This window comes from Grus americana, chromosome 4, assembly GCF_028858705.1.
Source record: "Grus americana isolate bGruAme1 chromosome 4, bGruAme1.mat, whole genome shotgun sequence".
Classification (NCBI taxonomy): domain Eukaryota; kingdom Metazoa; phylum Chordata; class Aves; order Gruiformes; family Gruidae; genus Grus; species Grus americana.
Window position 1 is genome coordinate 76,448,496 of NC_072855.1, and position 25,630 is coordinate 76,474,125.

Consider the following 25,630-nt stretch of genomic DNA (forward strand, 5'->3'; position numbering starts at 1 on the left):
GTTTGCTTATTTCCCACTCTCTTCCTGCTACCATTCTGACTGAACTGTTGTGAAGCCAATCAGGAATACATTTCCCCCAGTCTATAACACAAAATACTACTACATTAGCTATTCAAGCACCACAAGAACAACTTTCAACTTAAGGCAAGTTGCAAGATCTCTTCCTGACCTGTACCAGACAGTTTAGCCTCAACCTATCTTTGCGTAGAAATTACAAGTACGTGTAGTTGGAATTAAAGTCTGTACTGAATTTACAATCAATTCTGACCACATGAATTCATACTATTTTAAGCACTTCCTTAAAATAAATACACCAATATAGCTGTCACAGGAGAATCAGATTTCAGTAAGACTAACTGTGTTTCTCTGCTAAAGTATTTCCACATTTCATGCAACACTTGAATTTCACATCACTCGTCTGGTCTACAAAAAGCCTACTTCCATGACGGAATGAAATGCAGAACAACTGTGTGGCTATACATTTACTTGGAATGAGCACTACACTATACGTCTGCAGTTTGCTTACCTATGGTGATATACCTATAACTGATCTGGTTGAATACTATTAAAATCATTAATCAATATTGAAGTTATATACCAGTAATGCATTCAGAAGTAATTCTATGTTCTCACATCAATTCCATCAATAATTACTCTCCAGACAAACTTGTGAACAAAGTTTTTGTCCCACTACAGAACTGGCTACAAGGCCACTGCTCAACCGAACAGATTTTTGGAAATATTAAAAGAGGAAGAAAAAATGTCAGTAGAAGGCCTGTAACAAACACAAGAACTACCACACTGAGTCAAATGAAACTTCAAGCAGCAGCACATACTGGGGACATAAAGTGATCCTTCTCTTAATTCCAGCCATCAGGTGGTGACTTTTTGGGCCAGAAGCTATATTGTGTTCATGACTCACCACCAGACCTATCCTACATGGATTTGTTCAATCCTTTAAATCATTTATACTTTTGTTGTCCACATCATATGGCAACGAATTCAACCGTTCAGTGATGGACTATGGAAAAAAGTACTTTCTTTTGCTGGTTTAATGCTGCTACCAGACAAAAAGGAACAAAGAAACCTCAATAACTGCTTATCTTTTTTCTTTACACCACTTGCAGTTTTACAGTCCATCACCTCTCCTTACAGAGCTATCATCTATAAGGACATTTTAAAGTTAATCCTGTATTATCACAACACTGAATATACGCAAATGCTGTAACAGCAGTTGTACTAAGTCCTTCGAAAAGATACACACTGGTGGTTTAAAACAGCAAAAGAAACCCATGCTCAGAATAATGCTCTGGGGGAGAAAAAAAGAAAAAAGAAAGAAAAGCCTAACAATTTTTTGCTACATAACTTTACTTCTCAGAGTACTGCAGTGTCATTCTCTAACAGGGCTTCTAGGTTGCCAGTGTACCATTTCCCACCGTGACTACTACTCCAGTGAGACCCTCTGGACTTTAGCATCAGGAAGTAAGAAAGCGACTTTGCATATTTTGTGAGAGAAAAGACCTACATTCACACATATGGATCTAGGGGACACGAAGAGGGTCACCTTCGTTAGCAGTAGATGCACAGACATGGTTTTAAGGAAAGCATTTTGTCCTGGCGTAACCTGGTCAGCATGCCTAGTAATTAAACCCAGCAGGGAGGTAAAGACAGACAAAAGGAATGGTCCTGTTCATGCTGAAATCACAACAGGTACTGTCACTGCAAACACAGCAGTTCCTTACCAAGTTCAAAGCAAATCTAACCTGTCCGTTCCTTCACGTTTATCAGCATTATTTCACCTCATTAAAATAAGCATAGAAGTAGATCTAAAGAACTTAACAGCCAGTGAAACCATTCTAACATTACAGTAGTGACCCAATACCTGCCCCTAAAGCTAGATTGTTAACATTTGCAAGGGCTTGTTTTGACAGATATTTAGCAGGCTACATTAAATGCTTATCTAGGTAATATTAGATGTTAAACTAAAATGTATTCAAGCAACATCTGCCTACACAATCACACAGTAGGAATGCAGCTACTAGCTACACAACACAGAGTTAATTGCAAGACTATTAAACATAATAATATGACATACAGAAACTCTTGTTTGGCTGTACTTGTAGGAGATGTAGGAAAATCCTCCAGTCTACAGATGAAGATTGAAGAGAAAGCAAGAAAAACAAAAACAAAGCAAATAAAGAATAAACATTCATGCAAAATTAGTCAGTTAATTACTTGTAACCCACAATATGACACTTACTTTCAAATTTACCAAGCTGAAGGTTTTGGGTTTTTTCAGGTTTTATGTTTGCTGCTGCTGTTAAAGATTTATCATTATTTCCCCCTTTTCCTTTTGTACCCTCCCTTATATGGAAGCTCAGTAAGATTGGGACATAAAACAGACATGAAGAACCTCAGTCACTTTCAGAAACCCTGCATGGCTGTCAGATTTCACTTATCCTTCTGAAACACATTATTGGGAGCAATTCAGCTGAGGACATGAATAAAATTCTGTATGTTTTAAGTTTTATATAGCATGTTCCAAACTAAAGAGGAATTAAAAGGAGAGACTCAAGTCACATTATTTAGCCCCTTTTCTATAACATTAATATTCTAAAACCAGATCACATACTGAGGGTTACCCAGCTAACACTCAATCTGCTTGAGGATGATGTACGTTACAAAGAATTGTAGTTCAACTGTTTTGCAACTCAAACAGAAGAAAGTTCAACTAGAAACAAAGAAAAATAATGCATGCCTTTTTTTGAGTTTGTGAACCTGGCAAAAAAAAGATAACAATGTGGATGCTGAGCAAATCATTCAAGATGTTCATGCACAAAAAGTGATTCTTCCCCCCACCCACGCCAAGTTGTGGCAATTACCTAAAGGGTGGAGAATGGATATTACAACTGTAAAAATAACACAAAGAATCATGCAGTAGAGGAGTTAAAAAAGAAATCCATTAAAGAAACAATATAGTTCTTAAATGGGAATAATCAGCATCGGTAGGTTAAGTACTCCCTAAAAATCTTGTATGGTTTAGTGGAACCCATAAGCTTCAAAAAGAAAATAGAAGCATAAGAGAAACAATACACACAATGTAATAAAGTTTCTGCACGTAGACCACATGGAATAAAATCAGTGCAGAAAGTTCTGATTACATGAAATTTAATTTCTTTCTTTTTACAAGAAAGGCACCTACAATTTTTCAGTTACGTCACTTACCTATTTACACTGTGATCCTACAATCAGTTCTGAATTTACAACTATCTTTTACTAGAAATAGAAAGTAACAGGAATATTCATATTTCTCTAAGACTTGTGCGATTGGGTGCCCTAGACTGAAACCTAACTGAAAAAATATATCCACCATATTCCTTCTCAGTTTACTCAGATATGCCTTTCCTAGAAAAGGCTCCTGTCAACAGGCACATGCAATCATTAGCTTTAGGAATCAAACTCAGGCCCAATTCTGCAATAGCTGCATGGTTGCCACCAAATTATGACTTCACAGATTCTCCCTAAAAACATACCAGCAATGTTTTCTCTGTATTAAGCCACATATCTTTATTGTCACACAACTGATATCACTTCTATGCACTTGAACAATTTTAAACTGTCAGGCTTCATACTTACTGGATATTTGGGGTGATTCCCTCCAGCAGGACGATATTGACACCTCCGATGTGAGCAGTGGCACATGTCTCAGTCATCTTTTGATGTAGTACATCTTTAAGAAAAAAGATACTTAACGGCATTTTATTCAGTAAAATACTTCCTACTGCTTTCAAAATTATAGCAGCAAGAAAATAATTGAAAAATTACAGTTTTAGTAGTCACATTAAATAATATCAAATTTAAATTTTGACAAGAAGAAAGCTTTTGAAAATGAAAGGAGTGATCATCTTAAAATAATTTTCTTCACAGCATTTTCTGAAAAATCTCACATCCATTTAAAATCCTTTAGCATCCTAGTAATAGTTTTTAAAAGAACTTGTTGAATGTTATTATACTATCCACATGGACATAAAATACCTCTATTTACAAACAAATTACACATGCACATACATACATATTGGTATAGGTATGGGCAAACACGTCAACATGTACAGCTGCCACTGAATTTAATTACAGAGTACAGTTTAGCTTATCCCACCTTTCATTTTTTCTTTCAAGGTGAAACTGCCATGGATTCTCTTCAGTTCAGATTCCATCGTTAGACCACCAATGTCTGCCTCCAGGTGGGTTCGATTCACCATCCCTATGCCAAAGACTATGAGAGTCACATGCTGTGGCTCCGAAGTCACCAAGCTGCGCTTCCTCTGCGCATCTCTGCCATTATCCTGTTCGTTCTCAAACACCACTCTACAAGCAGGTTCAGTTGGGCTTCGCACACCTATGAAAATACAAATTACTTATTTAAGGATACTTTACAAGAAATCCTTGACACACCTGATTTATATTTGAATTTGAAACCAAGTATCATTTATCTTGCACATCAAGCCAACTTTTTAAGCAAATTATCCGGGCCTTGCTTATGCCACTCTAATAACACTGCAACTGAAACAAATCCAGGACACAAAATGGACAATGATGAGTGACATGATTGCATTATTATTCATAGATATATTCTTATGTACATTATATAAATATTAGTATTTATGTGATTTTATTGTTATACAATAAAAAAAGCTCTGACAGTTTCCAATTGTCCTGTTTCTTTTTTGATCATTTCAGTCAAAGCTTCTTATAATTTAGTTTTGGATGAGCAAGTTTTCCTTTTTAATACTGAAGAACATAAAAACAATGTAAGAAAATTTACATTTTGTGCAGATATCATAGCTATGGATATGATACTCTGTGCATGAAAGATATTGCCCTCTGTTTAACAGATGCTCTCATTTGACACTTTCTCAGTTTTTCATTCTTTAGTTAAAAATATATCCAAAGAAAATATGCCTAACTAGTATCCCCTGCATATTTACAGCAGCCTAAGTTCACCAACAAAATGAACGATTCTAAGTCAGCTCTCAAATTTACTCTGCTGTGCTAAAATACATTGGAAAGAAAGCGCAATGATCAGCCCAGATCTCAAAGTTTTGAGTGAAATTATGGCCCAAACACCTGTAATCTTTGCTGGACTTTACCAAAATTAGTATTTCACCTTTTCTTCTTTCAAAGGTAGGTTCACAGTTGGTTTTTTTTTTTTTTCTTACTCAGTCATTCCCAGGGCAGAAATTATTTCCTTCTGGATTGCTTATGTATGTGCTTAATATTTTCACAGAATTGTAATATATAGCATTTCCATTAGCCACTTGAACACAAAATAGCACCTAGGGAGGAACAAACTCAATCCACTCTGTACACAACTAACCAGAAGATTTAACTTTTTAACATAGTCCCACACCCAGTGCAAATCGAGATTAACAGAGCTGCACAAGAATATTAAGGGACTGAATTTAAAACTAATCAATTCACACATTTCTGACTAAATCTAGGATCAAAAGAATCAAAACATACTATAAAGCCAGGAAAAGAATTTTTTTATTTTGTACACCATCTTGGTGAACTAATTACAAGCTCCCCCACAGTCCTCACCACTTGTCCCTCTGATCAAAGGTAGATGGGGCGGGCAACTTTCAAAAACCGCCTTATGGTCAAGCTTTAGAAGAATACACTTGAGCAATAGCACACATTCTCAATTATTTGGACTCATGAACTAGTTTACCTGTTGGCCCGAAAGTTTCAGAAGACTTTTCTAAAATCCCGGTTGGATCGGAAATGAGTGAATAGAAGTTCAGTAGTTTATACATGTTTTGCCAGCACTCAGCAGAAGGTTCGCTCTGTTCCGATACGGTAATAGAGTCAGAGTCATCCATATGAATAGTCATGTGGTCAACTACATCTTTTGAACCTTTCCTGGAGACTTTAGAAGTTCTTCTTTCTGACCTCCCCAAGGAATTCTTGTTTCGAGACTCTTTTTTATTGTTCTCATTGTTTGTTCTTTTGTTCTTGGTGTTGTTCACTCTGTTACCTCCATTAAGACTTCCTCGAGAGCTTCGGCTGAAATCAGAAGAGCGGAAGTCTCTGTGTTTGCGGGTTTTAAAAGTAGGTGTCGGAGAGGCTGATCCAGCTGTATATCTGCTAAGTTTGATGTCCGTCTGGGTGGCTTTGATATCATCAATCATTGTACTGAACTGATGAATGAGACGAACTAGTGCCATATCTACGTGCTGGCTTATGGACTGGCAAGAAATTGTAAAGTTACAGTGAAAAGTATTATAATAGCGTTTATTCAAGTCATGAAAAGAAAGGGCGTTGGTGGAGTTGTGAGGTGTGCACATGGATTTCTCCATTACAACCGCACTAATACTGAAAGTTTCTAACATCAAAGCTGGTTTGAATTCAAGTGGAGGAAGATTGACAGCTCCTTGCCTAAGGAAAGAAAAGGTACAAGTTAATTCTTTGTTTCTTTTTATGGGAGTCAAATACTTTTCTGTGCAGTGCTACATCTGATTTATTGAATTCAACCTTTTATTTCCCTTAGGATATCATCTTCTTACCATAGTTCTAAATATAAAAAAAAAAATGAAGTTTTATACTTTCATACTGCGTGCTACTAAGACAGTAATCATTCAGTTCAGGCATGCAATCTTTCCACCACAACCTAAAGCTTTGCCCAAAATCAGCGGTGGGGTGATTCAGCATTTACACTGAACGTAACAACCTCACTTACAGGATTAATTACAAAACAGCATTTAAGAGCCTCTCAAATTTCCCCCGCTATTATTCCCACCAGTTCTCCCTTCCCCAATCTCCAATTTTCAAAAGTAGCTGAGGTTTAAATACTTAAAAGTTTCCAAATTATTCCATAGGAAGATAAAATAAATATTTTAACAGGAAGAGCAAACAGGTAAGATTAAAAAAAATAAAGGACTGCTCTTTATTCTATGGAAGTGCTTTGGAAAATTCTATGTCTTTGCATAAAATTCCTAATTTCTGTTCTTTAACCAATAGACACGTTTTCAAATACCTCACAACATACCTTCGAGCTCGTTTGCTTTTTCTTTCCTTTGCTGTATCTGAATCAACAATATCGGCTCTTAGACAGTCTAAAGTTCCTGAGAATGAAAGGTATTCTCCGAAGTACATTCTGTAGCAGAGCGGCATTGCATCCTGAGACTGAATTCCCGTGTAACTTAGAAGAGGTTTGAAAACAACCTACAAAACAAAACCCACTGATTTACTACTTCTTGTCTAGATTATTCCTACATACTTGCTCCATCATTTGTTCATCTACAATATTTACGTCGTCAGCTACATAATATAGAACATTTTTAAGTTTTATTGACAGTACTGTAAAACAGAAAAGAAGGTGGATATAAAAGGAGAAGCTTGATGGACTCGGAGTAAAAAGATTGACTACACAAGTTGGCACTGAATGCTTAGCTATGGGAGCAAGGTTTCTGCATGTTCACCCCAGTGAAAAGTACTCCAGAGAACCAGGCTGCTCTCATAAAGGCTCCAATGCGTTCTTTGAAGTTATAAGACAATGCTCTATCAATCACCTCTCAAAGTTTGTTAACGGACACCTCAGAGGTTTCTTGAGCCTCTCATCTTTATGCAGGAATGCATAAGAAACATGTACAAAAACAGGATAGCGTTTTCATCATTTTAAGTTTATTTTTCAAGTAGTAACTAGCTTTTCCCCACAGAACTCCCTAAATACATCAGCAAATCACCCCTACCTGTGCATCTGCTAGCTGGACAGCAGGAAACCCCTGATTCCCCTCTTCTACACCTGCAATGTCATCCTGACTGGTGCTGTGCTGTGAGTGCGTGCCATCCAGGGTGTTCTGGTCACTAGACAAAACTGTGTTGAAGTCCGAAGCAGAAGGTATTGTAGGAAGATTGGGTGCCACACCTAAAAAATAAATACCCATGGAACACTAACACCACAGCAAATTTTACCACCAACAACTCTATTCATTCAGCAAGGTTAATTATATAGAAACACATGCCATATCCATGGAAAGTCAGAGTCCTAGTCAGGTCTACAGCCTCACAAAAGTGGTATTCAGGATAAAGAAACAGTATGATATTGCTGAAACAGTTACTAGAGATAGTCCGAGTCATATTTGGCAAGCACAAAAATATTTCCTTCCCAAGGTCTTTTGTCTGTATTGCATTCTATAGGGTACTTAACTCCTGTTTAAACTGAAATAGTTTATAGGCCAAGTAGCCTATACCATCAACAAAAAAGCAAAGATTATCCACAGCTGCAGATACTTGCTTTTAGCTTTCAATGTGCTTTAAGCTTCTGGGTTTTATTAGTCTCAACACAAGATCTAACTAGATCTCTATAGATTAGTCTTTGTATGGTCTTTCTAAAAATGACTATGGACAGCCACTTTCCTGCAGTTTCAGTAGGAAAAATACAGCTTTTTCTGGAAAAAAAATAAAATATTGAAAGCAATACTTCTACCCTATGCTTCTTTCTGCAGAGAAACACATTGCAATTTACAGAGAAGCCACACCAGTTAAACAATATGTACAGCAAAAAAATGTTTTGTAGGATCAGACTATTTGTTCAATATTAAAGCCAAATTAAAACAACTTATTTTTGCTTAAGATTAACATATTATGGTTGAAAGACTATTAATAGAAGAAACATTCAAATTTAGTGTTAGCAAAAAAGAAGATTAAGATACACACATCTGAGGATTATGAATAATGACAGGCTTATAGGAATAATAAATAAGCTGCAATAAGTTGTCACATATCTGTTTCTTTAATACACTTATGACCTTCAGTAATGTATATTTTCTTTTCCCCATTCCCTTACACCAGCTGATCACTTCCCATCCCCGAAGAATGTTACTGTCAAAATAGATGTTTATGTTTAGTCTCAAAATTGAACTGAGAAAAAGTAAGGATTCCAATGTACGAAATCTTTATTACAAAAACAGTATATGCAAATTAGATTAAAAATAACTAACAAAATGCAAGGAACTCTGCAACTGAAGAAGATTTTACAGCTTAGTTTTTGGCAGCCACACGTTGTTTTTGACAGCTACATTTACAGTTCCAAACGTAAGAAAACACTAAATTTTTGGAGTCAGGGTGAGGGAAACGAAAACAACAGTTTTGCTTAAATCGCATTTGTTCATGTTCTGGTTTGCTGAGAAATCCCACAAGTAGTATTTACAGCTGTTGAACTTAAGTCATTTGCTCAATTACTTTCAGAAGGAATATTGTAAGCACAGAAACAGCCAACCCAGAATCACCTCTCAGGTTCAGCTGTAATTAGCAATACCTGTTGGAAGACTGTTGTGTCCAGATTTGGTGGCCGGACTTTCTTGCACTACACTTCCTCTGTTGCCCACAGCATTTGACATCCAGTTATAGAAACTCACAGAAGATGGTTCAGACAGCAAAGGATGTTCAGATAACATGTCTGTGGCCACAGTATTTCCTGTACAGATAAATCAAAAGCTTTAGCATTTGTTGTAGCAAAGTCAGCAAAAACCAGGAACACAGCATAATTTTACTGACAATACGTTTTTACTATAAAAGTAAGCCTAGTCCTCAAGGTTTATTCCCATAAACTATGTGTCAAGCAGCACTACAGGTGCTAGCAGAAGTTACACTATGACTATTGGATGTTGCGCTACAAGTCTCTTTACGTTGGTTCATCTCTACTATTAATTAGGGGAAAGGAGTCATTAGGAAACAGAAATACCTTTTTTTCTGAATAATATTTCATTCCCTGACAGCAAAGGAGAGAAGTTTTAGAGAAAATACAGTATCAAACTTATCTGTTTTTTCTTTATATAAATTATAACAATGTACACTGAACAATAACACAGAACATAAAAATTTCAATGTATGTTTTTCAAACTTCTACAAATCACATCTGTTCAAAAGACCTTTACTGAAAATCTGCAAGTTATTATACACAAACTAAGCTACTGGAACATTAGTTTTAGTCCATTTTTTGAGCTACTTACAAGGTCAAGAAAAAATGACAGAGTGATCACTTCATTTCCTTATTTATTCAAAAAGACTCACTTAAGTAATCGTGTATTATACTCAAAAAGCAGTAAGGCTACATAAAAGGAAAATATTTTATTTTTGTTAGTTGTCATTTTTTTTCCCAACCTGACATACTTGTTGTTTGTTTCTAGGAAATGGTATGGTGCAGTGATGTCTAGGAACTGCTATTAAAAACTAGGATTCTTATCTGGGGGGAGAGAGGTGGGTTCTTAAACAGAAATGATAACTCATAGTGAAAACACAGTACGTTTTCTAAATCATTAAAATAAAATCAATCCTCCTTTCCCCTCCCTTTAGCTCACATCATACCTGTTCTTGTTAAAGAACTACTTTTAACTGCAGTTGTACTTCTTTGAGGAGTTCCTTCCAAAAGATTATGCAGGCTAGGAAAACTCCCAGTAAGATAGCTGAGCAGACTCTCTTTTCTTGGACTTTCTTTGACTGCCATTCCAGAACGGCCAACGTGCACCGGTGAATCTGTAGCTGTATCTCCACTAGTGTAACTTAAGGAATGATACGGATGTATACCCTTGTGGAGAAAACAAAGAAACTAATGAAATACTGTGTAAACTGCAAAAAGGAAGTGATGTTTGGTCTGTATATGAGATCGGAACACAGTAACTACAAAATTCTCATTCCTGCAAACTTCTGGACAAGAAGCACTTCATTTGGGTGAGGTTATATGCCATATAGGTATTGTGCATAAAGGTGCTGATGCACATATATATGTTTTTTAAGCATGGCTCTGAAGTTAATTGGCAAGAAAAACCATAAAGAACAGATGCAGAATATAAACCAACCGATCGAGCATCACTTTTATAAGGTAAGGAGCATACCGTCCATGCATTACAGTTACTTTTCAGACAAGTATTTATTCATCTGCATCCTACAGAATTGCTTCTTGACAGGCCAGCCACAAACCACTTTCCCCTCACACATGGCACTAGAAACTTACCTTTATTTTCAGAACAGAATCGCTGTGAGTGTGAGTCTTGGATAATTTCCTCATGATCTCAGCACCAGTTACAGGCCCAGAAGAGCCACCAGCAGGTGGAGGACGATTAGCTGTCCCTTCTAAGAGCATTGTGTGCTCACTGACAGTAGCTGGAATCAAGAAAACAATTTTTCTCATTTGTAGATATACAGGGAACCAAGAATATTTATTATTAGGTACATTTATTTACAAGCAGTCATGAACTTCCATATTCTGACACACACCTACACACTGCTGTCAAGGGATTTTTAAGACAAATAAGAAAACCTCAGACATGGGCCTACTGGATTTTGTGTAGTAATTCAAGCACAAATCTTTCTGTCCTTCTAATGTCATACAACTGTTGCTCTGTGCTACAGATCCGAAAGAAAATTGCCAAATTTCACTTTCTTTTGCTGACTCTGCCATGGTTGATCGTTTTTTGACTTAAGATGCTCACATTTGCATGAATTCCATCCATAAGTAAATGTATGCAAGGCAGCAAAATTGCCACTTCCAAAATTCTTGGTGAAAAATAGAATAATATACACAGTAGAGAAAATTTAAAATACTTCACTGGTTCTAATAGTCTGTTTCTGCTCAAACAAAGCAGATATTTCAGAGGAGAGAAAAATTTCCATCATACTGTACGATTACATACAAGTTTCACATACAAACATCTCTGGTTTTGCTCTATTTAATTTGATAATATTTGCCTAGTTTTTAACCAAAAGCAGACTATTCTCCTGATTTTTTTAAAATTCTTTTTTCCTCAGTGTTACCTAATTGTTACCTGAGAAAAGAAAAACAAACATTGTATTCATGAGAACACTGTACATAGATGCTACAAACACTAAATAACAAAGTCAACTCAAGACAGCAAAAAAAGTGCTCCAAAAACATGTATTTATTTATGCCCTTCCTTTCTGTCATTCTTAAGTCAGCTTTGTACCAAGTACAAAGCTAAATCAGTAGCGTATGTTAAATTGGGAATGTGTAAACTGGCAACAGAAATCTACCACATAGGAAGTTATAAAAACAAGGAAAAATAAATATGAAAATATGTCTTCACTGAGAACAAATAAGAAAGTCCAAAGCTGTTCCTGGGAGACTTCATAGAAATGCGTGTTACAATTTTTACTGAGGTCAAAAGCTGCACAACAAAATCCTAATTCCAAACTAACAAATAATTGATATATTTTGTGCAGTAAATAACAAGACAAAGCATGTGAAGAAAGAGAAGTCTCCTGTTTTGTTTTTCCCCAAACTAGTAATAATTGTTATAATACTATAATTATAATTGGCAGCAGCAGCTTCAAAATGAAGATGATTCTAAACAAGAAGCTTGATTATTCTAAAGAAGAATAATAATATTCAAGCATTACAACTAAAGAAGATACAAATGCTCTGAGAGGAGCTACTTGTCCCTATGAATGTTTATGGAGACAGAAGAACACAAAAATACCTGCATCGAATTCAAACTCTGCTCCATCAGCACTTGTGTCACTCTGAAGACCCCCTCCGTTGTCTAATCCCAGTCCATCCTCGTGCTCGTGGCAGGCGTTTGTCTGCAGTTTCACTGGCTGAGCTGGTCTGTGTAAGCTGACTCCTTTAAAGGCTGGGGTCACCACAATGAACTTCATCCATTGCCTTGCTAAGGCAACTAGACCTTTCTTTAAGGTTACTAAGGCAGGAAGGCCATCACTCTTAAAAAAATGAAATTAAAAATGCATATCACAGCATTTTAAAGGAAACTGAGGTGGGGGGGGAGTCAGAATTCCCTTAAATCTTTGTGCTCAAGAGGCTTATGACAGAAACATGCTGGCACCACACAGCATCCATTCAGAAGAACAAGAAGCCATGCTGCTAACAGATAAAAATTATAGCTTCACTGAACCCAGTAAATACATTAATTTACATGATCTGAGGATCGAGTCCATGGGGCTAAAAATAAGCAACAGGAAACAAGTTTATTAAATATGAAACTAAAAGTACTGAAGTAATTATAAGGCTCTGAAGTATGGATTAAAATTCATAATGGTACTAGATCGACTGTATAAACAGAACAAATTAAAAACATGAGGGTTTTTTCCATTGTTGATAAGCAATATTTTAAAAACATAAATCTGAGGCAAAATACAGAGATTGTTTTGATTATGTTACTGAATTGTGCTAAAGAAAAAAAAAAGCTTCTTATTTTGACCACAAATCAAACAGTGGTATTTCTGTCACAAATTGTGCTATTTCTGATCACTGGGCTCTCAGCTGAATATGTTGAAAAATGTAGTGTTTAAATCTGACAGCCATGGAATTGGATTATGAAAATTATACAAAATCAGGAACACACACTCCTCCTTATGCCCAATATGTTTGTTCAAACAATTATTTATCACTACAAATCCAGACATTTACATTCTAAAGCCATCGAGAAAAAGATTAGATTCTTAAGCCTTAAAGTTTCCACAATTCTAGCTCAAACTGTCTGCATTATGCAAGTATTTCTAAGAGACATGAAAACTAGTTCTCAAGGAAAGAATTTGGAATAAGCTAATCAGTGCATGCACTTGCCTTAGTAATTGAAATTTATTCAATTTTAAAACTACAGATGCAAAGTTTTACTACTTCACTGTAATCTCGAAGAAAAATGAAATCTGATAAAAAGGCCATTAACAATTTTAAAGACATGCCTTTTTGTTTGATGAAAATAGCTCAATGAAAAATATGCATATACACAGGCCACAACAAAAACAGCAGATTGAAAGAAAATGAAATGAGAGAAGCCATATCTACTTACCAATTTAAGGATATATATGAGTTTAGGTTATATTTTCTTGTTTGTTATCTTTCCTTAAACTATTACCTAATTTAAGACATTAGAATTTGTACATTTGGAACTAACATACTGAGTTATTTCCATTTTCACAGGTTAACTCACCATGGTGGCATCCTCAATAATGGAGTAATTTGCTTGATGAAGGTAATGGTGCAATATATTACACAGCAAACAAGAAGGATTTTCTTGCAAGAAACGAGCCACTTTGGTAAGCCTGTTGTACTTGCTTCTCAGAGGAAAGTGCACACTCTTATTCTAGATTAAAGTGTAACAATTTTCACATATGAACATACTTGCAAACAGAACACACGCATGAACTACAAGATTTCACCTATCATCGCAAACTTTAATCCTATTTCGAACTTCTGCAACAAAGATATGCCACGACCTACCTTATTTTAAATAGTGGTACGTGAAAAATCATACTTGATTATTTATGTGAAGTAATAAAATAGAAGGCTAGATTTAAATCGCAGACTTTGTAAAGTTATCTCTGGACTAATAGACATATATGCACAGCTAGCTGAGATTTAAAAAAACCCTGTTTATTCCTGGTTAGAGAAAAAACAGACACTTTTCTAATTCGGTTTAATGCTAGAAAAAGGGTAGGAAAAGAAATAGGAAGGGAGGTAGCAATAAAAGACTGCTGCAAAGGATGATTTTTGGAGTACAGCAGAAAACTAGTCTAACACATTGCAAGACAGGATCTCAACAACGATTATCACTTCAATCTTCCCACTAGATGGTGCTAAGTAAACACACAGCAGAAAGCTCCCTGCACATAAGAAGGCTCCTTAGCAAATCACAGTAACACACGATTTGTCATTAAAGCTCTACCAATCCTAGTTTTCAACAAAAAAATAGTCTATCTTGCATCTCTTGCTAGAATGTTTCACCCTCACTACGCTTGTCCTCCCTTCCTCTAGCAAGCAAGTCCCATAAACACAATGATTCAATACACTGCAGGAGCACAAAAATCCTCCTGAAAAGATACCCTGAATATTTCATAATTTCGTAATTCAACACACTTTTATATTTCATAAAATATAGCACAGCCTACAGCCATATTTCTTACTCTTCCCTTTCAAAAGGTAGAATCTCCAGTTATTTTATCTGGAGATGTACTCCTGTAAGAAGCACAAAACTTCCTCACTACTAACAGCTGATTTTTTTTTTCCCCTCTGAAATTTAGATTCTGTAGAAAAAGCACAGGTAGTGAGCTGTTGTGACCAATTCTGGAAGTAAAGGCTCATAAGAGGTGCTATAGGTTTATCAGTGACAATATCCAGAATCCCAAATAAATATATATATAAAAAAAAGTGTTACACTGCTCTGTTCTGATATGCCTATTGATTTTATAAAGGTCATTTACCTCTAAAGCTTCTGTCATAATGCAACCCATAACAGCACAGATTCGCAGGGTTCCTTCAGTTTCTAGTTTATTTAATGATGATTTCACTTGATCAATGGGAACAAGCCAAGCACCAACTGCAGGTGTTGCAGTACTCAGGAGGTTCAGCTGCCTATTGAGAAAAATAAAAAGAACTAGGTATTCACATTCTGCAGCAGCAATTAGCAAGATTTTCTAATGCTGTTATGAATTACATTCAAATAGGTGGAATATGACAGAACAATGTTACAAAGCAACGAACACAGATTTATCGCTCAGAAAATGAAACTTGGCCAAAAGTACCTAAGGCAGGTCTTGTTTTACTCACACACTCATGGATTCCATCCACTCTTGCTACTGCTATTCCCTCCTTTTCCCATTTGTATTCCCTACTGAAATCATACAGTTTGAAATTCTCATCACTGACTGAATCCCACATTAACTGTTACACAACACCATCATGAAGGACTTTTGCTGAGGGGCTGAGGCAAGAATATTAGAAAAAACAGAAAGTATTTTCTAGCTATATACCAAGCTTAAACTATTGACAGATAAGAATATTTGGCTTGTTCTACAAACACAAATTGAAAAACTATCTTAGAAAGATTTATCTTGAACTTTATACTGCAATGGCAGTAAGATCCTGGGTTAAGCACCAGTTGAATACCAAAAGCACTGAGTGGTTCTCTTCCCTAGCATCTCTCCTACTCAAAAGAAATACCTTCCCTGCCTTTTTCCTTCACACATTTCAGTCTCATTGGAAGATTTTTGTCAATTGGTTTGTTTATCTTTCTTTTCTTCTTTTAATCATATCTAACTAAAAATTTTCTAGCAACATTTGCATATAAATGCCAACAATAAAAAAATTGAAGCAAAAATTACTGTGATATATGTAAAATCCAAAACTTGCAGAGAAGCTTCACAAATTATTGAAATTACATTCAGAATCTACCAAACACAACTGCAATTTATCAAAGCAAAATTGTCATTTTCTTTCTTCTAAATCAGGTAAAATTATACCTTGAAAATACATGGGCTGGAGAGCGCACATTGGTAGGGGCTGCAAAACTAAACCAAATTTCTTTGATCGTTAGCTTCATGCTGCAAGAGTCAGGGGGAGGAGGCATCAAGGGTATATCTTTTTTCAGATCGTCAGATTCAACCCCTTCATCCTTAAAAAAGGAAACAAAGTCAAAAAAGTGGAATTGTTTTCCAAAATGATTACACTGAAAGCTGGTGTCCATCAACTCTCCCAAGAGACCTTGCCGAAAGCTGGAAGCTTAGTGTGCAAGCAGACAGTATGAATTCAGTTGGCACAACATCTGTTAATTTGGCAATTTCTTATTATGAATGTTAATCACTTTCAAAAAAAAACCAACCCAAGACCGATCATTTCTACGTTGTATGTACATACCTGCTCATCTGAAACTGAATTGCCATTAATGTCTGAAGAGGGACTTATTCTATCACAAGGAAGGTTATCGTCAGACACATCAGTGTTATAACCACTACCAGTTGGAGAATCTGAAGAGTTATTTGATGCAAGCAATCCACCTCTCTCTGTGTCTCTTGATTTACCCATGACTCCAAACGTATTATACAATACTGCTCCAGATTGTCTTCCTCCTATGAAAGCACACACACCAAGACTGCAAATGTTTGCCACACGTAAATGTCTATAAGTTATGTCCCACTGAAAAGATATGCAACTTAAGAGGAGGAATACATATGATTTTGGTTAAATAAGGTGCATTACTATTTTACACAATCATTTATCACTACAATTTCCATACAACAATTAACAGCTGGTTGTAGAGCTTCTGATAGTTTCTTCCAAGTAGACAAAGAATACTCACATGAAGACTTTGTAAACACTATTCCCTGAAAAAAAAGTAACTTGGATTCCAGAAAATACATATGCACTGGGGTTTTTTTTCCTCTTTTTCAAGCTAGCTTTCTCCCCCCAAAGCAAAACTCTGACCCTATCAGGAGACACTTGGGGTATGATTGCAAGGTTATTTAAGTGATCAGTGAAAGCATCAATTTCTACCTTCATTTTAACTTCAGAAACTGCTCAAACTGATTTATATAGAATTATTTCACATACTGTTATAAGTGGTATTGATTACTAAAACTTCCTTTATAGTCTATGTGATATAATTTATTTACAATAGACATGTACGATTTAGTATTATCTATATTCAGCAATTTCTAATCACATAATTGCTAACAGAATTGTTAGCAGTTTTGTAAAGCAAAATACTATAAAGTCTACATAAAAGCTTTACCTTTTATAGTTAAATTTTCAATTCCACACTCAAACATTATCCAACCCCACTTCTCCTGACTAGGACCAATTCGAGTTACATCTGGAACAGCTTGTTGATCTGTTTCATCCACAAAAGCGAACTCATCCAACTCTTCCAAAGTAAAAAGAACTTTTGATTTCCCAAAAGGAATTGCTGTTATTGCACAAGTTCCAATATCTGTGAAAACAAACATATTTACCATTTTGTTACAAAATGAAAAAAACTTTACATCTTCAAATAGCTCTCTGAAGTTTACCGTGTTTTGGGAGTGCTGCCCCTTAAGCATTCCTCAAACGGAGGGGTAGGGGGAGAGGAGAGAAGAGAGCGAAAAAAATAAAAATCAAAGTATGAGCAAGAAAAAAAGAAGCATAGTTTATAAAGTCTAAAAACCTTCCTCCTGGTATGTTAATATGGACAGGGTAATTTTTAAGCTCGGAAAAACAGGGACCAAGAAACACAAAGTTAAATCTTCAAGACATTCCCAATCCTAACACATCTGCCACCTTCATCTTTTTGTAGGGTCATGGTTCCAAAGACATGCATACAAACAAGGTCTTCAGATTTTTATCTGAAAATGGCAACTGGCCTGAAATTACTTTACCAAAAAAACCAAACTCTTCCTAATAAATACCTATGGCTCAATAGCAACAAGTGACAGTGATACTGACAGTGCTCTTGGATAATATGTTTTAGTAGAAACATACTTGGTATTAACTACAGCATACTTGAAGGACGTTTAGAAATAAAGTTCTAATTTTAATTCAAAGATTGCTTCTCAGTTGGAAGCATGTCTATGTCTGCGTTGGGAGGACATAAAGCACTAAGTCTCACTGATTCCTAAAAAAATACAGACTCAAGCAGGTTTTAATTCATCATAATCTTTGCTGTCTAATATCCAGGAGGGCACTATGCCACCTTGATTTCTTTGATGTCAGGATGTAGCTTAAATATAAATCCTTTCTTCTAGTGACATTTCTAAAGGAACGTTTTAAACAATTTTATACCTATTGCCCATTAACTCACACACAGTTAAATGTCAAATATCTGGGAAAAAGAACTACACTGATTCAATTTATATCCCTTTCAATCCTCACTCTCTACTCCCAACTTATAGCTGCAATCACTTTTGAAGTATACGTGAAATGCTAAGATCCCTAGAAAGGCATTTCTCAACTTTTTAAAGTAGAAGATAATGAGTTCTCTTGGTTAGAAATCAAAAATCAGTTGGTCTTCTCGAATGTCTGCAGCATACCTAACACAGGACACTACTGCTAAGATTCTACCCATAACTAAGTAAAAATGGAGTTAACTATTTTAATGTTCTCTTATTGCTTTTGTTTTCCTCTAATCTCCTTTGCTCATTCATCTTTGCACAGTGGTGGGATTTGGGGTGAGGTTTTCTTTGTTTATTGTGTGTTTTTTCATCATACTTGTTTCACAGAGCACTTCCTCATGTTCTACAGATTCCTATTCTTAACAGGACCAAGTAAAACACAGCACTAACTGGTACAGATTCCATCAAAATTGAACCAGTTTTAAAAAAACCTGCCTCTACTTTTGGTCATCTTTACCAGGTAGGCTTTCCCAGGATCGGGAGTTATAGCAGCTGAATTTAATTCATAGCCTCTTGATGAAATTTCCTGAACACAAACAAGAAGGAAGACAATTGGGTAGATCTCATTTCCAGTTTTATAGTCACCATCCTTAAAAATCTACAGCTTGTCACACTGAAATTGACAGTACAACAGGCACATTATACCTATCCTCTACGAAAACTGACATGTCTACAATATAAAAAAAGGCTTACCTGTTGTATCAAGGCCTCTTAGTTGTCCATGAACACGATGGATGTTCAATTTAGCAGCAATTTCTTTTCCTTTTTCTGCTCCAGCATTGGATCTCAGTGACCCAGAAGACTGGGGCTGCATTTTACTGGTTTGGATGTAACGATCAAATGTGACAGAATTCCTCCCAGTTTCTGCATTGTTTGAAGTTTCCTCAACTATACCCCTTTGAATATAAGGAAGAAAAAACAAACAATTAAGCAAATCTCAGATTTGATTTTTTTTTTTAAGTCACACTGGCATAGCAGTGTTAAAAAGAACAGATGCTTTGGTAGAAAAATATTGAAAAATTTAATTTTATCCTGCATGAAATATAAGCAAGAGTTAAAACTGAAGTTCCAAAATTCTTCCTGAAGGGTTCCTCCACTTCTTAGAGAAACTGCAATTCTAATTAGATATTAGATGTTAAGTTATAAAACACAGAAGACACATTTGTTGCTTAACTCAGTCATGAAAACTTTTTCAAATACTCTTCAGAACTGAAAAAAATTAGCATCACTGTAAGCCTTTTGACTAGCTTAACAAGAAAGAGCCACAAATAGTGATACGTATTATTCTTACCTATTCATACGAACTTGCGTGGCAATTCTATCAAAACACAAAGCTACTAATGAAACGTGAGTCACAGTTTTGCCAGAAGAAACCCCTGGGGATTCATCAACAGATGCTTGTAGTAAACACAGGTTCACCTATATGTAAAATTCCCCCAGAGAGTAGAGAAATTTAGAAAAACATGTTTTGTTAAGTATACATCACTAATTTCTGATACAATCTTGTCTCACACTTCTCAGTAAAATGAAAAAAATGCACATTTACCATAATGAAATTGAGCTGCTCCAAAACAGTCTATCTTGTTCAAAACATTAGTTACCTAGCACAAATACATAGCTTCACTTAAGCCTTTGGGGAACTAATAGGGATGCAAAATAAGGGGAATTTGTAAGGCACATATCTACTAATAAGCTAAACAAAAAGTTGTTACCTTTGGTACAGTAACGTTGGCCTGAAGACCTTTAATTGTCACATTATCTTGCTTAAGTGACAGATTGGTCTGTGCTGGTCCCTGGTTTGTTGTTCCTGTAGTGGTAGTGTCTATTTTTGTTCCTCTGATATCCTGCTTTGAAGATAACTTGGGGGGGGGGGGGAAATAATTTATTCTCACTGAAACTCAGAGCTGCTAAGATAAAGAGTAATAGGACAGTATTTAGTGCTGAAGAAGCCAGAGATTCTGGCTTCATTGAAAGCATAATACCATGATTTCTAGAACAAGGACTGTAGCACTTACAGATACAGTAGGTTTAGATCTATAAGGGTAGCAATGCCATTCTGCAATAAACTTTCTAATGACCAGGTTTCAGCTAAAAGTTTGAGTTCTACATATATAAGTTATATAGAACAACTTATCATGAAGTAATAATTTGTGATTTCTTAGACTTCACAGTATAATGGACACTAAACACAGATATGGTCATTAACTTGGACAGAAAGAACTCCTAATTCTGTAGAACTACCATACAATTCTTTTCAAGCTAAATTAATTTTTTAAGGTACCAGATTAACTGCAAAGAAAACAAGCACTTTCACAGCTTAGTTTGAACTTTCCTCTACTTCACAGAGACTCTAACTGTTGCAGAAGAATAAATGATGTATTGCTGATACGAATATAATACAAAAGAATATCAGTTATAGTAATTGCTAAGGACAGAACATATAATCTCATGCAAATTATTGTAGCTATGATTAGACTGTCCAAAGCAGAAAAACTTCAATCCTATAAGAGAGATTTCTGGTCACTGAAAGACAGTATATAACAGTTGATTATAAAACATACATACGTTAAACACAAGATAAAAATAAAGATGTACTCCAAATCAATATAGCATTTAGCTACTATGTCTCAAAACACTGAATTCAATTAAAACTTTTTCTATGTCAAGTATAGAAAACAATATTCTTTCAAATCTTTGTGCATCTTTCATTCCCTTTCTTACATTTTCTGAGAAGCTGGTTTTGCTGTTCTGTACAGCATCTCGAAGAACTTTGCAGTGCAGATCATCAACGATTGCTGCTGGGTGTCGAGAGCTAGCGCAATGCACCATTGCTTCTATGTACCTGTGAGAGGAAAGAAGCCCACAACAGACCATTTAAACTTCCAGTTTCACATGACGCACCATCGATAATGTTTAATTAACACTACAGAGAAGAACAAAGCACTGACAGACATAAAGGGCACTTCCCAGGTCAGCATAACATTCTTCTAGCTTCTTCACAGGAAATGCCAAATTACATTCACTGGGTACAAGGCCCTACTGTTCCATCAGTCATGTTATTCAATCCTTTCATCTAAACCTTTGCTGCACAAAATAGCTTTGATTTTAGACAATTTTAGCATAACCAGTTAACACTGCAGTAGCAAAAGTAAAATTAATTACCTATCCAGTGCCTCTGCTACAAGAGGAGTCAGAACTACATCTACAGTTCCTTTTACTTCTACTATTGCCGTTGTCCGTGTCTGGAAGATGGGATGATCCAACGTCCATTCTTCTGTTATTGTTTCATCATCTGTATTTTCTGCAGACTTTTTTTCCAAAGGAGTATAAGGTGTACTAAACAAATCAAATACATATTAATAATCTAGGTTTGCAAGGAAATACAAAAGCACCCTGGTATTATTTTAATTCTTCATAAAACACATAAAATGGCAGGTTTCTTCAACCACATCACTTAGAAAGTACACAAATAGAATCCTCAGGCAAGGTCCTTCCCCAGATTCAAGTTCAGCTTCTGACAATGCAATAGACACTTGCCATAAGCACCTCCCAAATGAAATTAAGCTGCAAATCACAATCTTGAAAACGTATGAGTGAAATAATTTTATGTTTTCATGGTGTACCTTCTTTTTGACCAACACTAAACATACTGCAATAGAATAACCTGTTCTAAAATAGATCTGTACAGAAAACTACTGCTACGAATCTAATTTTGGAAGGGCTAGCAAAAGCAAAAATATTTAACAAGAGTATCAAGAAAATCCTACTCTTAAAAAATATGCTAATAACATTATGCAGTATTCAACTTACTTAGATGTTGATCCCGTTAGCTGCATGCCTCTGTCCAGTAACGAATTAGCTGTGAGACCCTGTTTAACAATCTAAGATGAAAGTGCAAAGAAATGTATTACATTCCTTCTATATACGGAAAAAAATATCCAAGGAATCTTCAAATACAGATTCTCCTTATAGTTTTTAACAGAATCCCTCATATGCAGATTCTCCAATATAGCATACAGAAGCTCCCAGGTTTATTTTTTTTAAATTACTTGAGAGATTAGATTACGAAGTTTTTACATAGATAAATAGTGACTAATTGCTTTAAAAAAATTCCAAATACAAATCTCTGAAAGGCTTGCATGAACACATGAAGATTTGCAGCAAAGTGATAACAAATTAAATTCCAGAGCTTAGACATCTATTTTCTATGAAGTCATTTCCATTATTTTTCATATATTTCATTCAGCTCCTTAAGCATGTATGCTCATATCACATACGCGACAAGGGGAAAAAAACCACCCCACCCCAAACATTTACAAAAATCATTTGCTAAATCTGTACGTTTCAACTTTACTTTGAAGTAAAGCATTTACAGCCTAGATTATACTTTCAGTACTAAATGTATTGCTACTGAAGTTCTGTGAAACACATTTTAAACAGAACTCACAAATATCTTTCAGCTGCATATCATTCAACAGGCAGCTTTTTTAAGTGCAACAATGACAATTCAGAACACGTCTTATCCACAGAATTCCACATCTTTTCTTTTCCACAACCTCCCAGCCACATGGCCCACAATCTGAAATCAGAATTCCTTAACTAAAAGCAAAGAGTTTCAAGTTTCTCATAGCTTTATTTACACAACAGGTGTACTAAAGAATTTTAACTTGTTTTGAATTCCTTTCTCTAATCCTCCTTCCTCCATCGTCCATACCTTAAAAGTTGGGACAGAAAGTTGCTCAAAAGATGACGAACTTTCTTCACTCGTCGGTGTGTCAAGGTCTAAAGGGCGATGTAATGAGGATTTTGAAGTTCTTTTGTTAGTGGGATGCTTTACCGACCAGTTGATCACCTGGAACTGTGTAAGATAATTTTGGTAACATGCCATCACAGGCTGCTGGGAAGTTATTTGCTCACTTTCCACAGTCTTCTCCGATTCCATGACATACATATTTTCAACATGCTCATCTTCTCCTCCCAGAGCTGAAACAAATGAAGCCTGTGAAGGATGAGTCTTAATTGGCAACGTTTTAACATCTTGACTAATTTCTCCATGGATTGTGCTTGTTAAGGGCCCTTCCACACTGTGATAAATAGACCCTCTACTATATTCAATTTTCTGAGCTTGCTTTTTTCTCTTCTTCCTCCCTGGATATGTTCCTGGACCCTCGTCACTACTTATTGGCTCAAACTCTTCTGCTGCAGAAAAATAAGCTTCACTATCAGCCATTGACATGCTGGAATCCATCGAACGATACTGGTGAAATGAGTTTGAATCTGCAGATGGAGTATATGGAAAAGAACCAAAGCTCCTCCTCTGCTTTGGGGAGTCCAGGACATTCTCATCACTGCGAGACACATCGCTGCTGAACTGCACACCAACTGGAACAGGCTGCTTGTCTCCATAGAAGGCTGCCGTGAGGCTCTTGGTGCTCCCAAGCCGGGTGGAGCACACAGATGCTTGCCGTTTCAGTGGAGACCTCAGGGGAGACTGACCAACAGGCCTTTCCTGGTTGCCAGGGGAGGCAGGGCTGCCCTCTGCCCCCTCAACTGCAACACTGGAAACAAAAATTAAAGATTCGTTTGCTTATTTTATTATTAATGCTTCTCTTTTTACTTTATAGGACCTGTCAAATGCTTCGGTGATTCCATGACTTACTATTAGCATAACAATTATTTTCATAATGCTGATTATATATTAAATTCTGCCACTTGTTAATGCACTTGTCTACATATAGTGGATTTAAAAACAAATAGTAATGGCAAGTGCTGTTGTCTTACATGCTGGATTTTCTATCTAGATCAGGTAATCATCCCCTATTAGGGATCCAAATTTGCATTCAAACTAGGAAGTGTATTTCAGCTGTACCATTAGAAAATAACCAACACTTTATAAATTGCTAAATATAAGGGTTTTTTCTGTCATAACATGTTCAAGATTCGAATTATACTTCTACTTGGACAGAGAATACTAACCTTCCATGACCATCTTCCCTTTTTGCACCAGACAAGAACTCCTTCTGTCCCACGTGATCCTCAGTAGTTGACGATGGGCTGTCCTTCTCACCTGCAAGCAAGGGGAGTGCAGCACTAGAACTGCTCGTTTCCTCCGAAGACGACGAGGAGCTATGGGAACGCAATGGCACTTGTAGACTTAGATGTTGTGCTTTTCTTTCTATTTCTATTCCCATAGATCTGCAATCCCAATCTTTTCGTTTTACACCATTTGCTTTACCTAGGATCAGCAACAGAAAAGAAAAATTGAACATTTGATAACACAGCTGCAGTGGTCTCTTCCTTGTCTGCTGAAATAAAAATCGTTATCAAATAAAAGCCCTAGTTTTGAGATGCATACACCTACTAGCATATTGTACTAACAAAAACGAATAAAGTCATAGCAGCCAAAAAAATCAAATTGTCTTGGTAGACTGCTTTCTATATAAGTAGAACAGATGCAAGTCAAAAAACTTGTTTTTACTCAGAAAGGAGTTGCATGTTAATAGAAGAATTCAGCATATGAAAGCTTGCTCACTACTATCAAGCCACTGTCTGCTCTCAGAAGGGCCCATGCACCTCTTGCACAAGAGCACAAGTACTACTCATTAACCAGAATCAGAAAGACTATAAATAGTAATGTGCAGTTAAAAAATTATACTTTTGAGCAAAATAGAGTAAAATTACAGTACAATGCATTCTCACCATCTAAAATTTTAGGAATCTCCTTAGTAATTATCCATTCTCCTGGCTGCAGTAAAGACTGCCCATAAAACATATCAGATTCTGCACTTGTACTTGAGAAAGCAGAGCTGCTTGAAGGTGTCAGCTCCTCAAGTTTGAAAAAATCCAGTCCCGTTAACGTGCCACCGAAGAATCGACAACCACCAAGACAGCCACACTTGTTCTTGCTTCTCTTATTCCTCAAAGTGTCATCAGGCCACAAAAACCACAATCTATA

The 25,630-nt window shown here is 36.1% G+C and overlaps 1 protein-coding gene across 11 annotated transcripts in view; it reads right to left on the minus strand.

The window, feature by feature from the left end:
* BLTP1 (bridge-like lipid transfer protein family member 1) overlaps window positions 1–25,630 on the minus strand; it is a 115,056-nt gene that overhangs the window by 42,160 nt on the left and 47,266 nt on the right. For 9 of the 11 annotated variants that reach the window (XM_054823258.1, XM_054823259.1, XM_054823255.1 and 6 more), the window contains 24 exons: window positions 25,375–25,625; window positions 24,652–24,910; window positions 23,390–24,233; window positions 22,486–22,556; window positions 21,838–22,011; window positions 21,397–21,517; window positions 20,388–20,534; window positions 19,967–20,094; window positions 19,369–19,571; window positions 17,541–17,738; window positions 16,667–16,878; window positions 16,273–16,424; window positions 15,235–15,385; window positions 13,965–14,117; window positions 12,495–12,735; window positions 11,012–11,160; window positions 10,366–10,585; window positions 9,317–9,475; window positions 7,749–7,924; window positions 7,046–7,221; window positions 5,729–6,435; window positions 4,157–4,396; window positions 3,637–3,730; window positions 2,096–2,146 (listed from right to left, as the gene is read on the minus strand). In XM_054823258.1, coding sequence (XP_054679233.1) covers window positions 2,096–2,146; window positions 3,637–3,730; window positions 4,157–4,396; window positions 5,729–6,435; window positions 7,046–7,221; window positions 7,749–7,924; window positions 9,317–9,475; window positions 10,366–10,585; window positions 11,012–11,160; window positions 12,495–12,735; window positions 13,965–14,117; window positions 15,235–15,385; window positions 16,273–16,424; window positions 16,667–16,878; window positions 17,541–17,738; window positions 19,369–19,571; window positions 19,967–20,094; window positions 20,388–20,534; window positions 21,397–21,517; window positions 21,838–22,011; window positions 22,486–22,556; window positions 23,390–24,233; window positions 24,652–24,910; window positions 25,375–25,625 — 5,277 coding nt within the window. The remainder of the gene's footprint in view (window positions 1–2,095; window positions 2,147–3,636; window positions 3,731–4,156; window positions 4,397–5,728; window positions 6,436–7,045; window positions 7,222–7,748; window positions 7,925–9,316; window positions 9,476–10,365; window positions 10,586–11,011; window positions 11,161–12,494; window positions 12,736–13,964; window positions 14,118–15,234; window positions 15,386–16,272; window positions 16,425–16,666; window positions 16,879–17,540; window positions 17,739–19,368; window positions 19,572–19,966; window positions 20,095–20,387; window positions 20,535–21,396; window positions 21,518–21,837; window positions 22,012–22,485; window positions 22,557–23,389; window positions 24,234–24,651; window positions 24,911–25,374; window positions 25,626–25,630) is intronic. The other 2 variants (XM_054823250.1, XM_054823251.1) reach the window with 2 other exon arrangements.